The sequence below is a fragment of the Neodiprion lecontei genome, chromosome 7, assembly GCF_021901455.1.
Source record: "Neodiprion lecontei isolate iyNeoLeco1 chromosome 7, iyNeoLeco1.1, whole genome shotgun sequence".
NCBI classification, from domain to species: Eukaryota; Metazoa; Arthropoda; class Insecta; order Hymenoptera; family Diprionidae; genus Neodiprion; species Neodiprion lecontei.
The window spans coordinates 423,467-441,000 of NC_060266.1; the positions used below are offsets into that span (position 1 = coordinate 423,467).

Below are 17,534 nucleotides of genomic sequence, written 5' to 3' on the forward strand. Positions count from 1 at the left end.
ATCTACCCACACGTTTATAAATATATAACATGTGCGGTGTGTGCGCACTCGTCCTACGCACATACATACGCTGCTGCATAACTATACCTTCGTACAAACCATGTGCATACGGGGACGAGAACCACGGTAGTAAGGGGGAAGATAGGGGGGGGGGGCTACAGCCCAGCCAGCCGTCCTGGATGACAGACAGGATGCGAGGGTTCGCGATTCCGCGCGCCTTTCGGTGTGCCCGGCATTACGTGCTTCGGTGGCTCTGCCCGCGCTGCAGCTACGGCAGCGAGCGTCGGCGACGTCGTCGAGACATTTACCGGCGATCCGGCGACGATGACGCGACATTCCACCACTGCATACGAATTATGTACTACTTAACGTATTATATACCATATACGTTATATCATGTATATCTGCATATATAACCGATATATAGTATATACATACGTGTATATGAGCCGGAGACCTAGGCTCGGCGAAGAACGTACACCTACGGTATTGAATTCTGACCGCTTCAAGGCCACCCGTGTCGCGTGCTTCGCGGGTCAAATAAATGGTAGCAGAGCCCTGTAAAACGGTCGTAATCAAACACCGTGGCTGTACGTACGTACGCGTTAACGTACAACGCGCACGTTGTACATATGCTCGCGCAAAGATGCGAGAGCCTTTGTGAGATCGGGAAGCAGAGGCAACAGCTGCGACACTTGGTTCACTCGCGAGACCCGCATGATGCACCGTCGTCGCCGCGATGTATCCTGCAGGCTCTAAAAGCCGCAGAGACCCGACGGTCTTACCCACGTAGCATATAGCCGCATATACCTCCTCTTTCCTTCACCCCCAACCTCTCTCTTTCTCTCTCTCTCTCTCTCTCTCTCTCTCTCTCTCTCTCTCTCTCTCTCTCTTTCTCTTTCTATGTATACATATACCATTCGCACGAAATTTTCATGGTCAAAACCCACCCGCGCGGTCCTTCGGGGCTGCAGTAAACGGTTCCGCGTATTCCTACTGCTTCTAAGTCGCTAAGGTATAGGATGTACGGATAAGGTATATTAGGTAGTAGGTAGTAGGTAGTCGGGTACAGGCCGCAATATTCAACGGTCAATTCTATTTTAAGCTTAGTTGGGTGTGCGGCGGGCCAAGCATGTAGCTTCGGTACGCAATGCTGAAGTCGGTGAATGTCTCCATCTCTATCCTCCCGCTCATTTTCCATGTTCACCACACCTTCGATCCTTACCGGAGTATAAAGCATTGCTAAAGCAGCGCGGACGGATGGATACGATCTATCATCAGACATTCGAAGTAGATTCAGAACAATGTAAAGGAATAATCATTAGCTTGGTTGTTATCTTGGAAATGCAGGTCAAATTTTTTGAAACAAAATTTTAATGTTCACCTTCCGGCCCGAATGGGGTCCTTCCCGGAACGAATTATTTTGTCGAAATGTGTTCAATAAAGGAGTAATAAACAAGAGTTTACTTACATATCGTTAAGGCCAACAGGCCATTTCAGGCAATAATCATTATTGTACGCTGCAAGATACATTCGATCGCTAATTATGCGACCCGGCGAATGTTTGCCGAGCTTTGGTCCGTACCGGGACACGCTCTTGACCGATGAAAATCTATGCAAGAGAAAAATTTGTTGCTCTACAAATCATCCGCTCCATATTCACGGCCGAAAAGCTATTATTAAATGAAATCTATTGATAATGTGTGGTACGGTGCTTAGGCTCCGATTCCAATCAGTCGGTAGAGAGGGGAACGCGCAAGTTGTATCGCGTCCGGCCGTGTCGCATGCGTGCGTACGTACATAGGTACATCGTAATTGCATACGTCACATGATGCCCTGCTTAGCAGTGGTGTATTATTTTCGGCTACGTAAACTCGCGGTGTACTTCCTTACACGCGCGCTGCAGTTGTGTACAATCGGTGCGTCGGCGCTCCGGACCAACCCCAACGTGTAGACGAGAATGAGAGAAAGAGACAGCGAGTGAGAGAGAGAGAGAGAGAGAGAGAGAGAGAGAGAGAGAGAGAGAGAGATGTACAGTGGCAGTGAGTCTTGGCGCGAAACGTGAATTTGAATTTTGTAACGGAAATTCAATATTTTCCGCATGGGTTTGAGCATCGGCGTACCTCCTGCGTCATCATCAGCCGATTGACTGTCCTGTATGCGTAGTCGAACGTAAAGATGGTTAATTCCCGAATCAATCGATGATTATGAGATACGCATAACCTGATGGAAATTTGTATAATTGTGACGCATGTGTGCTCAGCACGAGGGGACGATAAGACATTCTTCGCAATCCATAGTCACACACGGATCTTCTCGATAATACGACATCTCTAAGTATGCATATAGTTGTGTGACAAACGAGAAATGGGTTACACGGCGGCGTGATACACAACGTAGTACGCTACGGTAGTTCCTAGGCATGCCGTGCGTGCAAGCGCGTATCGGTACGCCCATGGAGCAATGCGTAGGAATTTGCGGCTCTTGGAAGGTTCGTGTTTACTTTTGCAGAGATAAAAGGAGACCCTTAACCCTGCGGGTGACGGACGAGCCGACGGTCTTGCGGGCACGACGAGCCGGCGGGCGGATTATCGGACGGACCGACGGATCGTCAGACAAAAGGACAGGCCCAGGAGGCGACGGGAGGACGAAGGGTGGTCGCGGACAGGCTGGCAGGCTGGCAGGCAGGCGGGCGGGCGGGCAGGCAGGCATGGCAGGCAGGCAAGCAGGCAGGCTGGCAACAGGAAGCTCGCGATGCGTGACTCACCGCGAGCCAGCCGAACAACGTAGAGAACTAAACCGCGCGCGATCGCTCGCGTTCTCTCCGCGTGTTCGTTTCTTCGTACGGTACCCCCGTCAACCTGGGAATATCGTACGAACGTACGCGTGCATGTACGCAACCGTGGATGCCCATACATACTTAGGGTCTTCCCGGCCGCGGAGGGAATATAGTATATCGCGAGCGATTCGAGGTTGCCGCCGAGGCGTTTATTGGCGGCTGCTCCTGCGTCTATACGCACACGCGCGCACACGCATACTTGCGTTGTACGTACGCACCTTACGTACCTATGGCATAGACTTATTTGTCTGATCAGATTCGCGCGAGGCCGCGGTGAGGCGGTTTAAATCCGACTTGCGCGCACGACGGAGTCGCGCGACCAAATTGCGAGGTGGACGGCGATCGGGCAAAAACTGCGTCGAGGTGAGGACGGAGGGTAGAGGGGGCCGACCTTCCCGTCCGTCTCGCGAGAAGACCCGCGACCTCGCCATCAAGTAATCAACGCAACGGCACGCGGTCTCGACGCCCATGCTCCCCCTCATTGTACATATACACACTTTATCTATCTATAGTCGTATATGAATTGCAGGGATCGTAAATACGCGTTATAAGTCTGTACCTACGTGTCTACGTACATTTACGTGTACGTCCATACCTACATAATATATGTATTAACATTATATGCGGGTCATACGTTGTATTTATCGGTACCGCGTATGCGCGTCGACGTGTGATGAGAAAGAGCGGATCTAAGCAGCCACCTTAACAAAATCACGGCAAAGTACAGTAGTTTTCCAATCGTTTGCGTCGATTTAAACGTTCAGAGTTAGATTACCATCTAATCGGTGTACTGTGTTTACGCTATCAATTATCAATTTCACCTTCTTCCGTAAATGGTTCCCCTTTAGCTAACCCCTCACTTTTTATCCAAGAGAGAGAGAGAGAGAGAGAGAGAGAGAGAGAGAGAGAGAGAGAGAGAGAGAGAGAGAGAGAGAGAGAGAGAGAGAGAGAGAGAGAGAGAGAGAGAGAGAGAGAGAGAGAGAGAGAGAGAGAGAGGTTCGTTTAGACCCACTCTGCCCTACGCCGCGTACATACAAGGCATGAAAAAACACCGAGTTTGATCCAAGGCAACGTATGTATGGTACATTATACCTACCTATATATACACTCGAGGCGCAAATAGGGAATATAGTTGAAGAGAATATCGCGCGAGTGTAGAGCTAGCGAGAGGAGACGCTGCTTCTCTCACCTCGGGGCAAAATTTGTGCGCGTTCCAACGCGACCGAGTGAATTTAGGGTGGGCACATCTATACATGGGTGTGTGTGTGTGTGTGCGTGTGTGTGTACCGTCGACTAATAACAAGGGCGGCGCGAGGGGGCGGCCGGGGGACGGAAAGGCGGTGACCCGCGGTGCCTGTCTGCCGCTGCCCGCGTTGCAGAGGCAGAGAGATCCGTCGTCTCTCTCTCGCTCTCTCACACTTGCACTTTCTCTCTCTCTTCGCAACTCGCGCCCGCGCGGTCGCTCACATACACACAGGCATCCGCAGGTAGGTATACATCGGTATTCGTGTACACGTACATAGATAGTTGGTTCACGGGGCAGCGAAGAGGGCTGAAGGGTGAGGGGGTGCGCGGTCGTTCCGTTCGTCCTTCCGTTCGGTCGTCCCGTTCCTTCGTCGGTCCGTCGGTCTGTTCGTTCGTTCGTTCGTTCGTTCGTTCGTTCGTTCGTTCGTTCCTTCGTTCCTTCCTTCCTTCCTTCCGTCCTTCGTTCGCGTATAACATCGGTCGTCGGAAAAGGGTGAAACGCGGGACGGCGAAGAGCCGACGCAGGGTGAACTAAGGGGGGTTGGCGAAGGGGCAGAGGGGTAGCGAAGGTAATTTGAGCGTCACACGCCGAGTGAACGCCAGGCAGCAGCGCCTATGTGCCACATAAAGAGCTCCCTTATGTATCCAGCAGGCCCATCGCGAACCTCTGCCTTCGTTGTATTTTACGCGGTACACGCCGAGCTCGCGCACACGGATGTATATCCCTGCACGTATACGGGGTGCTGGAAAAGAATTTACCGTCAGCCTGAAACCACCCCGTGGGCCGTGTCGATCGGGGCATTACTGCGTCGACGCCCCCTTTCTAGAGGGCCTCGGAATTGTCGCTCGGATCTTATTTAACAAACGAGATGAAGGCTCGATCTAGTTGCCGAGCCTCTTCTTACCGGACCAATTACCACTGTTCGTTAGTTCCGGTATAACGTCGACCTGATGCGAAGATGCTCTTTTCTCTTTTATACCGAATGCCTCACGAGTCGATTTCGAATTGCTACACATGCCCGTATCTATTCACCGGTTCACCTTCGACCGTTCGTGTCCTATATTCCTACATTCCTATATTCCTGTGTACCTTTATCCTCTATCTCTCTCTCGCTCTCTCCTCTACCGTTCCCCATCACTTTCCCGCTCTCGGCACATGACTCTGGTGCCGTTTCACAGAGTTTTCTGTTCCTTTGCCGCGATTCGCATACTTAACATCCGTGAAATATGTATAATTTAATGAATAAATGCGATGCGACCCGATAAGACCGGAATCGTCGTCGATTACCGCGCGACCGTTGAATTTCTTCCCTATATGCCGGATATGTCGAAGCAGCGTAATTCGAGACCCAGGTCTGGCCTTTTACCGCTTACTGAATAACACGGCCAACATCCGGCCGTGCGCTCTGCCCCCGCTCGAGGTGTATGAAATTCTACAGAAACTCTTCGACTCCAAAGGTCACGCAAATTTTATTTCGAATTTCCGGACGGTCGAGCTTGTTAAGCCAAAAGAGAGATGGGAAACACAAGAGATAAGAGCTCCGAGTCACTATTTGAAGTATAATAAATCCCTCCTCCTCCGTCCCAATTGTTCAACACTATTGTAGAAATGACTCAGAAACGATCGACGTTATGCGCTGAGAACAGAGTGATGACAAGTCGGTTCAAGAGGTCAACCTAGGACAATACGTATACAAATATGTAGTATATGTGTATATGCGTGCGTAGCGTATTCACCCCCCTGAAAATTCTGACCGTTTCATTTGAAAATTTGAAATGCGTTATAACAGGGTTCCTTCAAATTGTAACCTTTGACCGATCAAGGCAATTTGAATTGAAACCGATAATCATTTCTCGATATATGATCAAAATTAATTGAGCGCTCGTTCACAATGACGAACCGCATTCGATGTATATAAGAAACAGATTCAGAGTATAGAAATAGGTAATGGCAGTCGTCGTATGTATACATTAAATCTGTCCTTAATAAGTGTGTAATCGAATTTCGATGGTCTTACCCCATTGATTCTAAATAATTAAAAAACATTTGTAAATTTTTTTCCCCATCCATATTTATCCATCCCTTGAAAGTCTTACTTTTTCCCATAAAAAAAGCATTCATTTTTCCAGGGTTTTAATGAAAATTGCGTACCAAGTCCAAAAAGAAGCGTGAAAATTTGTCTAAAACAGCAAAATAAAGGTGAATGTGTCCCCTTTGAAATGCCGCTTTGCAAACTTGGCTATCTCTACTTTTGACTCCGCTATCTAGCTTTTAGCGCGGCGTGAAATTCCAACTAGTGAACTCAAACTTTAGAGCGGTCAAGGAACTCAATGGGATTGGCTTTAAACAGAAAGAAAATTCCGCCCTGAAAGTAATAAATAGACATTCGAATGAAGACCAAAGACGTTGGTAATTTCCGTGATAAAGAGATGGATCGTATTGTAACATCGCAGACTCGTAATGTTTTTTTCCGATTTGGAATCGATGAATCGTTTATAACAATTTACCCATCTCTTTGACTCAAAAATAAGAGTTTCCAAGAAGGTCTGGAAATTGTCAGAAAATTAAAAGTTGCGAACGATGCGACAGAGAGAGCTGTTGGTCTGTTAACAAATTATAATAATATCCTGACACATGATGAAACACAAAAGCAGTATATTTTGCAAGCGATTGAGGAACATAGAAAAAAATTCCCTGATTCGAAAATAGTTACTATCGTTAAAGAGGTACAAATGGATTTTTTCAACTTGTAATATTTCGCACGCAGATGTTCACTTTGTGTAGAGGGTAAAATAGTTTTGCAGTAAAATGTAATTTTTAATATAAATTATTTTTTGTACTGTATGTAAAACTATCTTAACATTCAGATTTCGCTTGTTCTAAAAAAAAGTTCCATCATCCAAATTCGTCTTACGAAAAAAATAAAAAATTTCAAAACAATGCAAATAATTAAATTTAAATGACGTTTTTCGACATTTCCAAAATCTTTTCCCAGCGGTTTCCCAAATACTAAGAAGGAAGATGAGGTGATTGAAATTTTGAATGTCTATTTATAATTTTCAGCGAACAATTTCCTTTTTATTTAAAATCAAGCCCACTTTGAGTTTCTTGGCCGCTCAAAAGTTTAAATTCACTGGTCGGAATTTCTTGCCACACGAAAAACTAGGTAGCGGAGTGAAAAATAGGGATAGCCAAATTTCCAACGTATCGTTTTAAACGGAACAAATTCACCTTCATTTTGCTGTTTTCAGAAAAAATTTTACGGTTTTTTTTTGGAATTGGTACGTAATTTTGATTAAGACCCTCGAAAAATCAATGCGTCTCTTGCAGGAAAAAGTAAGACTTTCTAGGGGCGGGTAAATATGGACGGAAAAAAAAATCATAATTGTTTTTCAATTATTTCGAAACAATTAGGAGGATGAGACGATCGAAATTCGATTTCAACCTTCTTAAGGACAGATTTAGTATGCATAGAGATGTTGCGCTTATGCAGCCTTATATGTATTACACCTAGATATATGAGTATAATGTGTGCCTATGTATAACGTATGTATAGAAGGAGGAATGAGACCGTGGCGCAGGGGGTAGCGTCAACCGCACCGAATGTTATGAAAGATCAGCTTTAAAAAGGAGACTTTAAAAGCCAGAGGGTGTATAACGGCTGGTACAGGGAAGGAAACCCGGCACATATAGACGTGTAACGAACAGAACACGACTGAAGCGGACTCGAGAGTTTTTAGTGGCAACTTGTTGCGCGACGCTCATTCATACGACTCCGACGCTCCCATTACGTTGCATTACCTCCGTCAGAGGCTGCAACTTCGCAAAGTGCCAACTTCTAACTTCCAAGTGCATGAAGTACTAGGTTACGGTACTACGCGTTCCAACCCTACCTCCCCTCTGCATCGCACATACTTTCGCTTATGTGTTCGAGAAGCTTAATTCTTCTGTGCATATACAACGAACAATAATGCAGTACAAGGCTTCTTAAAGAGACCTGCGTACGTCAATATACCGCAGTACCAAGGGTTTTTACTTTCACTTTTTCTTTTCTTTTTTCCCCCGTGATCTCTCGAGCACTTGAAATATGACATGGCAATGTCGGAGGTAGGAAAGTTAGCGCGGTACGGCACGACGCGATCGGTTTACTGCTGGCCTTAATTTCTTGGTAGGCGAAAATTCCCCGCGGCTTTAAGGACTCTTGTTCCGGAGCCTCGATGGAAGGGGCCCCGGTTCGGGTCGGGTCCGGATCCTACCACGCCTACGAGTCCCGAATTTTGGCTCGGGGCCCTGGCTCTGCAGCCGAGAGTTAGGATAAGGGCCTTCTAGGAATTGACTACGCGGTTCTCTTTTCGACCCGCACGACCCTCCGCGACCGGATAAAGGAAAACGCGTTACCTTGTACGTGTACATGCCTCTTTTGTGTGCGTGCGTCTCTGTGTGCGCGCGTGAAACACACACACGGCGACGAGCCCGGGCTAATGCATATACCTGGGCAACGTCGCAATTTCCCCTCCGCCCTCTGGATTTTCCCGAACTCTGCAGCCGGCTACAGGGTTGCACCGGCGAACCCGAAATTATGCGTATTGTATACATTATATATATAGTTTGTATAGTATGTGACGTATACCATGCTATAGATATTTACTTGAAACGGTAAATAATGCGGTACTTCCACCTGCCTACCGAGAATTTTACACCATTTGGCAAGTCAACGCGTAGAGTAAGGTGTAATAAGTTCATATACATATATATATGTGTACCGTCATAAAGCGAGATCCGCGCCTACGTGCAGGGTTGACGAGGGTACAAGTAGGTATGCGCATTATCCTTTGCAGTAATTGCAACGAATGTCCTACGATAGATTGAAAGTATGCAGTTGAGTCGTTTCGCAGCCGCGATTATACGACACTTGGATCTCGGCCAGTCGCAGCTTATCCAACCTTCCCCGAAGCATGCCCGTTTTTACGACGCCTAATAACTAAATCACTTCCCTTACCTTCGATGGGCACCTTTTGTTCGACGCGATTTATTACTTATAACACAAGTTTACGGTAATCTGTTGTACCGTTAATCCCAGCTTAACGCGAATGCCAAGACAATGAGCGTCTCCGCTTCGTCACGCATTATTGTAATCCACGAAAACGAAAATTCTTTAAATCAACAAAGTTTCGGAATTTTATTTACTCCTCCTTCATCGTCCATGTTCAGAGAATTTCTATAAATGAGTCACAATTATGAAAATCGCGACAAACTTTAAGTTGCGATGTAGCAAACAAGCTCTTTTTTTGTTTTTGTTTTGTGCAGTACTGAGAAAAATTGAGCGAAAGTGTAATTGCGGTGACCTATTAAATATTAATGCTCGCTGGGCCGTGACTCTTCTTTCGACGTTTTACTCCGAAGTACTAGAACTTTGCTGTCAATGTCAATGGGTTGGATGGTGAAAAAGATTACACCACTTCCGAGCCGACATATCAGCTTCCGGTCCTGCAGGGGTTAGCAAATGACTACTCCAATATCTCTCATACCGACGTTCACGTTCCGATCTGAAGGAGCATTATAATTTTCACCTGCAAACGTAAAATCAAGCAGCACGGCTAGGTCATAGGTGTGTTGTGGGCGTAGACGGTAAAAACCTCGATACCGTGGCAAGGAGGCTGGATTATCGTATCCATCGTACAAGATAACGATACTCAAACGATTCTACGGTCCGTTCTCCCGAGTTTCGGGTTACCCATATACGTACGATAGGTATATAGAACATCCGGGATCGAGGGACGTTTCTGGAAACACGTCGTTTCTCCGGCACTAAATATAGGCGCCCTCGCGACGCCGGCCGTCAATATACCACCCCTGACTAACCCCCTGGGGGGCACCGCCGGTGGTGCAGGGTATGGCGTATATCCTTGCTGCTCTGGCCGACGTCCTAGACCCTCCGCGTTTTAGCCTAGCTTCTAGCGCTTCTAGCCACGACGCGGCGTCGGAGCCGCAGGGAGGACGAGAGACGAGGAGGAGGAGGAGGAGGAGGAGGTTGGGGCGAGAGACGTTGCAGATACGCGGTACTCGCCATCCTCGCGTACCCCCGCGACCCCTTACACGTATACGTGTACGCATACCGATATACCTACGTCTATACACACCACCGCTGCGGAATACGGCACACGGCTATATCCCCGCGACGTAATCAGCGAGAGGCTCTCACCCCCGGCGCGGACGCGGATTCCCTTCTCTGCCCCTCGGCGAACCCTGCCTTCAGCTTTGCCCTGTGTACATCGGCTACGTGTACGACGGCTATGTGTTTGCCTGCGTGTGTGTGTGTACATAGCCGTTAAGTGTGTACATAAGATACTAGTTGCAATCTATACGCATATGCTTATATCAAGGCATGCATATACATACCTATGTATATGCTTATACGTGTAAGGTAAGCGAATATCGCAGGAATGCTGATTTCGTCAAGTTTTCTAAACACCTGAATGCATCCGTACAATGATATACCTGTACGTACGCGACTTATTCAACCTGCTCTCTCGTAGATATAAAACGGTGCGTACGCTGCGTTGTGCACATTATATATACAGGTGACATCTTATAGACTAGACGAGTACTTTCAAAGATTGAGATTGTTCTGTTGATGTAGACTTCACCGTGGATCATGCACTCCTTCGTATCTAAGTATGGCTGTACTTCACGGACGCGGGGGGTGTCGTTAACAGAACGCACGTTCCAGTTATCAATCATGTTGCGTGACCTAACCTAACGAACGCGTATAATTCAAAAAATGTCGCGTCAATCGAGCCGCGATCGTGAATCAGCAAATAGTTTCAAAGTTGATACGTATCGATAAATAATTGACACGCATAATCGTAATAGTATAGTTTCGTTCATATTCTCAAACCTACAGTCTCGAAGATATCTTCTCCGCACGGATGGTGGACTTACACTCGCTACACCATGCGCGAGGCGCGTTCGGTGGTCCGGGCTCTCACCAGTGGCTCAAGAGTGACAATAATTTAATTATACTCTTCGAATTTAACGTTGTAAGGTGACGAAACCAAACTGTTCGTATTAGCAAAAAATTTGTTCGGCAGCCAGAGTGACATAATTAAGACAGATAGTCCGTGGGTATTCGATTTCAATATTCAATCGATCCCCCCCTCTACGTACCGGATGCTCATTCGATAATTATACAACTACGCGCTTGAGATTAAGAAAAAAAGTAGTAACGATAAAGTAAGTTGAGAACCACCGGGTGCAGCTGCCGCACCGCGGCGGTATCTCGTCCACGTCGTCCACGCCGCTGGTCACCCACACCCCGAGAGAAGTTGGCGTGAGGAGAAAGCGGGGGTGGCGAAGGTCCGGGCGGTTTGGTATGAAGAACTGAGGGAGCTGGGTTTGGCAGCGGCGCGGAAAAGGGGCCCCGGCAGGGGGGTAAGGGAGGAGGTGTTTCAACCACCCACTAATTCTCATCGTCAGCCTTAGGTAGGTTTATAGTGGTGTGACGAAGCGGTACCTACGTATACATATAGGCAGGTACACCCTTCTTAGCCAAGAAACGTATACCTTCCTCTAATCGTAAGCTTGGCCGTACTTTCTAAAATAAGGGATGCTTGTTTCATACCTGCAGCTTTGCAGTACGGTACCCTATACGCAGCGTTGTATACACTATGTACGGAGAGCTGTTGCAATATGTACATATTTGAGAGTCGCGAGGTGCGTGTTAGATAGTGGTTTATTGCAACAAATGCGCAAAAAATGTTTATGTTTTACTTTTTCAGAGGTACAATAAACAAAAGACCGCATAAGTAACGATCGCTAGCATCGATTTTTAAGATCCGTATGCAAGATTTGGCCGGAACGAGGGAGGCCGAAGCAACACCTTTGAACGAACACCTTATAAGTCACGCGTTTTTCTTGATTTTTCTACGGTTGGCATTAGAAGAAGATTTTTACAAGTTCGCGTTACAGGGACCTACCGTTTATAGAACGTTTTATAAAAATCGTGGATAAATACGTGTTCATTGGATCGCATGATAGGTGTAAACAAGTAAATCGTATTATACTGCGAAAATTCTCACCCGAAATCATAGCCGTTGCGGAAAAAGGTCTCCATTGCACATCGAGTTTTCCAAATTCAAATCCCAATTTTTCCTTACTTATTCCTGGAAAAAATTATAAAAGCGACACAGCGGTTCCTTGATTTAATTTCATCTTTGGTGTCGGTATCAATTTCAGTACAATTCAATTGGTTGCAACACGAAGAATTTCCTCAATACAGATATAGATAGCCATCTGAACGGAGTCTTTCGAAGCTTCGCGCAGCCAACTGACCGCGAGCATCGCGAGGCTGATTTCGAGGTAGAAAAATTTCTTACCGTTACAGACTCAATTGACATTGTAATCCTGTGAGAGCAACGGTAAATTTGGGACGGTATCGTTACATCCCTGCCCACCGCGACCCTTGGCTTACTAGAAAAGAATACCCATGTTACAGACGCCATGTCTTCCATCGTCGATTGAATGCCTTTAAGTTACATATCGATAAAGCGAGTCAGCCTGAGGTTAGAAAATACTGTTGATAGTAGGTAACTCGGATCGTTCTATCATCTTCTCTAAAAACTTGGAATAGACGATAAAGCGTCGACGTCGGTATGCCAGACTATTATGACGATAATGTAGAGCACACACCGGCGTACTGTGAAGGTAGTTACAAGCAGGCGAATAATTGACGTGTTACGGGCGACGTCACGTTCGAACGGTTTGAACACCGCCACAGTCTGGTTCGATTTGTATTTCAAATTGTAGAACTATACCTATGCCTACAGATACAATGGATGAATTTCATCTGCTACTGCAACCTTCCGATCGTATTGCGTACCCTTATTACGTAAACCATCGCCAACTCTATCAGATTGCTGTAATAAAATCACTTACATTTGGCAGAAAATTTATGCAGAGTTTATCATTCTTCGCCGTTCTCATGTCAAAGTAATCCTTTGTTGACGAAAGATATATCTTGAGTCAATTAATCCCACACAACATCGGCGACCACGCACTTTTCACAGTTGCAAACATATAATCTTAAGACACTGCCCACTCGAAAAATTTCACCCGTCAATTAATTACAAACGCGTCACTTTTATAAGGGCCGATTCGAAATCGTTTCGAAGGAGACGATGCGAAAAATTGATCATTATCCTTCTTCCCGAGATTTCACTTAATCATGTGACAAAAGCTACATTCCCCACTTGCAAATTAATTGCGAACTATGTGACATTAACGATATCCGATCCTTTTTTATTAGCAATATAGTTCGTGCCTCCGCGATATTCACAATCAATCTCCGACTCACAATAATAAGTGCGACTGGCTGGAGCTTAGAAATTTCAAACTGTATAGCTTATATATAATAAGCAAATCGTCAAATTTCGTACCTCCCTGTTTAATCAGCCTATATAGCTGTATTGTACGGCAAACCGAACGTTAGAATTACATCCGACGCGACGTGCAACCGATAGTTGTGATACGTGAGACTCAAGCAGGAGATCTCGTATTCTTTTCCTGCTAATTCAGTTGGGAAACAAATGAGCAATCTCACCACACTTCACACATATCCGGAAATTCAAATTACTCTAATTTGTATCGAGTTTCGATTCCAAATAACTGTTCGCCAACATTGTAAATTAACGAGCACGATAAATTGTTGATTATCGTAATGAATGTTTTAACGTTAACACTGGAACTACCAGACCAGTCAAAATGACTGGTTTTACAATTTCATTTTAAAATTCCTACTTCATGTTACATTTTATCTCGATAGTTCTAGTGTTTTAATATAGGGTTCGGAATTCATTTTGCACTGTGTGATCGTTTATGTATGGAATAATCAGTGAAAATGCAGATATCAAAAATTAAAACTTGTTGAAAGATGATGTCGATATGTATCGAAACATTCGATGGACAACCGTTAAAATTTTCAGCCGGATCGCCTGTGTTCTCCGACGTGGGTTCTTCACAGACAAAAGGGAAACAGCTTCGAATTTTCTACCGTACTGACCAGTCTTCTGTTAGGTCAAGGCTACAACGCCTATGTTGTAAGTGGCTATGCGAGCAGGGAACAGGTTAGTTACAATTGCACCCGTAAGGTATGCCCATACCTACAGAAACCAGAAGAGCCAAAGCATGAAGGCGCATCTGAGGAAACTCAAAGATATCGCTTGAAACCACCTCCCGACATCAGGAGTAAGTTTTTATTGGAAATGGAGGCAAGAGAACGTAAGAAGCTGGAAGATGACTTGAAACGTCAAGAAGAAGAACGTGATAAGATGATTCAAGTACGATACAGCATACGAGCACATCAGTCATTCATGACAAATTAATTATATATGTAAAGCATGTTATAACGTATAATTGTTATTTCACAGGAACTTGAGTGTCCACCGCCGGACAAATATTGGGGATACAGAATACACTCGTGGGTGGTCATTTTACCTGTAGAAAATAATGGACGCAAGGATGAAATACTGGAACCCATTTTCATCGAGTCTACGTTGGGGGAATATTATTATTCTGCCGACAATAAAACCAGTAATCTGTACCTGGGCGTGGAGAGCATTTGGAACGATCAGAATTATTGGGTAAACATGCAAATCTGCACTGATGGATGTGCGTCTATCGACTGGGATCTAACCAAACCCAAGTTGTGGGAGCATCTACTTCCCGGAGAGCCTTGGACGACACGAGGAGTAGAAGAAGAGGACGCCGAACGGGATCTCAATGTTCAGATGGACAAACACTTGGACATGCCTGCCTCTTGGGTGGAAAAAATTTCATTATCTAGCGTCGGTATGTTCATCCTGACCACTATAATCTGCATGTGCTAGAAACACCTGGTATGATTGGATGAACTGCTTTTTTTTATATTAATGTTGCTTTAGCCTTTGAGAGACGCTATCCAGGTGGAAGTAAAACAATATTTTATAAGAAAGCCAAAGTAGAACTGTACGCTCCTTATGTTCAGAGGGACGGCTTGATTCAAAAGATTACATTGTTCGAGGATTATGAATATATGATCCCTACGACTATCTATGAAACGTTTGCTAATCGAACTGATTACCGAGTGAAAACGGTGAAGAATTTAGACACCGAATCGGTAATTGATTATTATAAGAGAGGACGTCCGGATGCGTGCAAAGGTGAATATATAGTGTTGATATATCGGCAAGAAAATATATATATTAATAGGTATAGGAAGTAAATATTTGTACAGAGCATCGATATTTCCTGAGCGATGCTGTGGAGGATTCGGAAACTTCGTTGGACTTTTACGATATCGTTCGTTTGGATGGACTAACTCGCATTGAAATACACCCGTCATATCTTGTCCAACATTTTGTTAATCGCAAAGATCGCCTCTATTATCGGTAATTTTTGCTCAACATCTAAGAATTTTAGATTGTACAATCGCTGTTTTGTCCTTCTTCTAGTTAGAAAAACTGAAATTCCAGATACGTTCAGTACACCTCGGAGAAGACTACTTCGTTAATTGAAGAATATTCACGGATTGTTTGGGTAGAGAACATTATTAAAGAAGGGAGGGTGATACAGTGCAACTTGCGCAGTATAACTGAATACACAACAATATGATTTTACAGAAAATAACTGAGAAATATCAGAGAAACGAATCTATACCCGCTAGCAAAGACGTTTGCATTCGCGAATTTGCAGTAGGCGATAACGAAATAAGGCTGAAATATCATTACGAAAGTGGCAAGGGTACCAGAGCTACTCGGACGTTTGTAAAGCCACTTCCATCGGACAGAGGGGAACGGCTCACTTTCAATCCTGATATGACAAGTGGATATAACGTTCAGTACTTGAAGTCTTTTACTCTTATTGACAAAAAGTGTTGTACTTACTCTTCGTTTTAATCTACTAATATTTGCCAATGTTCTGGTTGCAGCCGGACCCAATGGCACCTCCAGAAAAATCGTTGATGCTCTATTATGAACTGGAGAAGCAACTGAAGGAAGAAGAGGTATGTAGGACATTGATCGCAATTGCTGAGGATGAAGTGAAAGCATTTTTAAAGGGACGTTCGTTCGAGTATTCCCTGCCCAGCTTGTCAGTATCATTGTTTGATAGAAATAGAAATGACGAGGCCAAGGCTGGAATGTTTGCCAGGGTAAGAAAAAACGTAAATTTCGTTATATCAGGAAGAAAAAGATAAGTCCATAAGTTAAAAAAGTCCTCATCTGCTCAAGACCTAATTTATTTCAAGTCGTGTTAAACGTAAAGGGCGAAGCACTATTTCTTTTTTTTTACATTTCAATCCTGAAGGGTGCTCTGAGCAAGCAGTCGAATGCAAGTGTTTCATTCAATAACGTTAAGATGTGTGACAGAACAATCAACAAACACAGAAGAAATAACAATCTGAGGTTTCAGTTGACTTACAATAAGTAGATGCAAATTAGTGAAACTTACAAATTAACTTAATTTTCTTTTGTACATTTCTCTACAGGAAGAAATACTGAGAGCCCAAAGTAAGCGCGAAGTTGTTAAAGAAATGGACTACTTGGGCCCATATCTGGCTAACCTTGGTAATCCTGTATATCTGAGCAGGACTGAAGCACTTCAAGTGCAAGAGCAATGCTTGACGGACTTTAAACAAAAACTGATTGATCGGGCCAATTGCATATTGGAAACATTCGAGAAAAGTAAAGAGGAATTAATGCAAAAGCAGGCTCGTCATGCCCAGGTATGCAATAAAATGATATTGAGAAAAGTGATGTGAAAAAATAATTTTGAGTGGTAGAGACACATACGTAATTGAAGCGGTTGATGACATGTGCCATGATCATATACTCTTTACTGAGCCTTATACATAGTATGAAATGATTACTTTCCATGTCAAACAGGAACGAGAGTTATCCCGAGAGGATGAAGAATCGTTTCAGAGTGAAATGAACGATGCTATTTTCAATCTGCACACGATCGAAATGCAATTGAACCGATACCGAGAATTAGCTACTGATCGATATCGAACGCTACTAGTCAATCTACAAAGGGATCCTCGTTTATCTGCCATCTATCGCTCTTTCTAAATAAAACGTAATTTGCTTGTCATACGATGGCTCTCCTTTGGCTGGCTATAAACAAATTTACATCAAACGTCGCTGGTGTCCAGTGCAGGTATAGTACACATCTCATTTCAGCCTGATGTAAGACTCTCGGAAGCAATTCCCTTTGAAATTGAAGTTTTTCGTCACTCCTGATTTTTCTGCAAGCATACTATTTTCCTAATTTACAATATCCAGTGACTGTGCGTATATACCGAAGTTTATGTATGCTTGTTGCTGCTTGTCATGATAATATCAAAGGAAAATGTCTACTTACAAACATAATGTCAGTTGCCAAACTTAGTCTATCAATAAATTCTCACACGTGACG

At 44.6% G+C, this 17,534-nt stretch overlaps 1 protein-coding gene across 2 annotated transcripts; it reads left to right on the forward strand.

The window, feature by feature from the left end:
- The first annotated feature begins 1,144 nt into the window (after positions 1-1,144).
- Positions 1,145-17,532, forward strand: LOC107216869 (dynein regulatory complex subunit 7-like). Of its 2 annotated transcripts, none has more exons than XM_046745168.1 (10): positions 1,145-1,162; positions 14,066-14,419; positions 14,510-14,930; positions 15,023-15,280; positions 15,340-15,508; positions 15,593-15,656; positions 15,740-15,952; positions 16,048-16,269; positions 16,606-16,842; positions 17,003-17,532. In XM_046745168.1, the coding sequence occupies exons 1-10, from the start codon at positions 1,151-1,153 to the stop codon at positions 17,186-17,188; spliced, it is 2,136 nt and encodes a 711-aa protein (XP_046601124.1). In that variant the 5' UTR covers positions 1,145-1,150; the 3' UTR covers positions 17,189-17,532. The 2 variants fall into 2 exon arrangements, with proteins under 2 accessions (XP_046601124.1, XP_046601125.1); XM_046745169.1 differs by lacking the exon at positions 1,145-1,162 and adding an exon at positions 4,176-4,326.
- Positions 17,533-17,534: the final 2 nt, after the last annotated feature.

Bases quoted from the DNA above. Each gene is read 5' to 3' on its own strand.
- LOC107216869 (XM_046745168.1), top strand. The intron at 15,509-15,592 runs GTAATTTTTGCT...CTGAAATTCCAG, and splicing joins AAAGATCGCCTCTATTATCG to ATACGTTCAGTACACCTCGG. The intron at 15,657-15,739 runs GTAGAGAACATT...ATGATTTTACAG, and splicing joins AATATTCACGGATTGTTTGG to AAAATAACTGAGAAATATCA.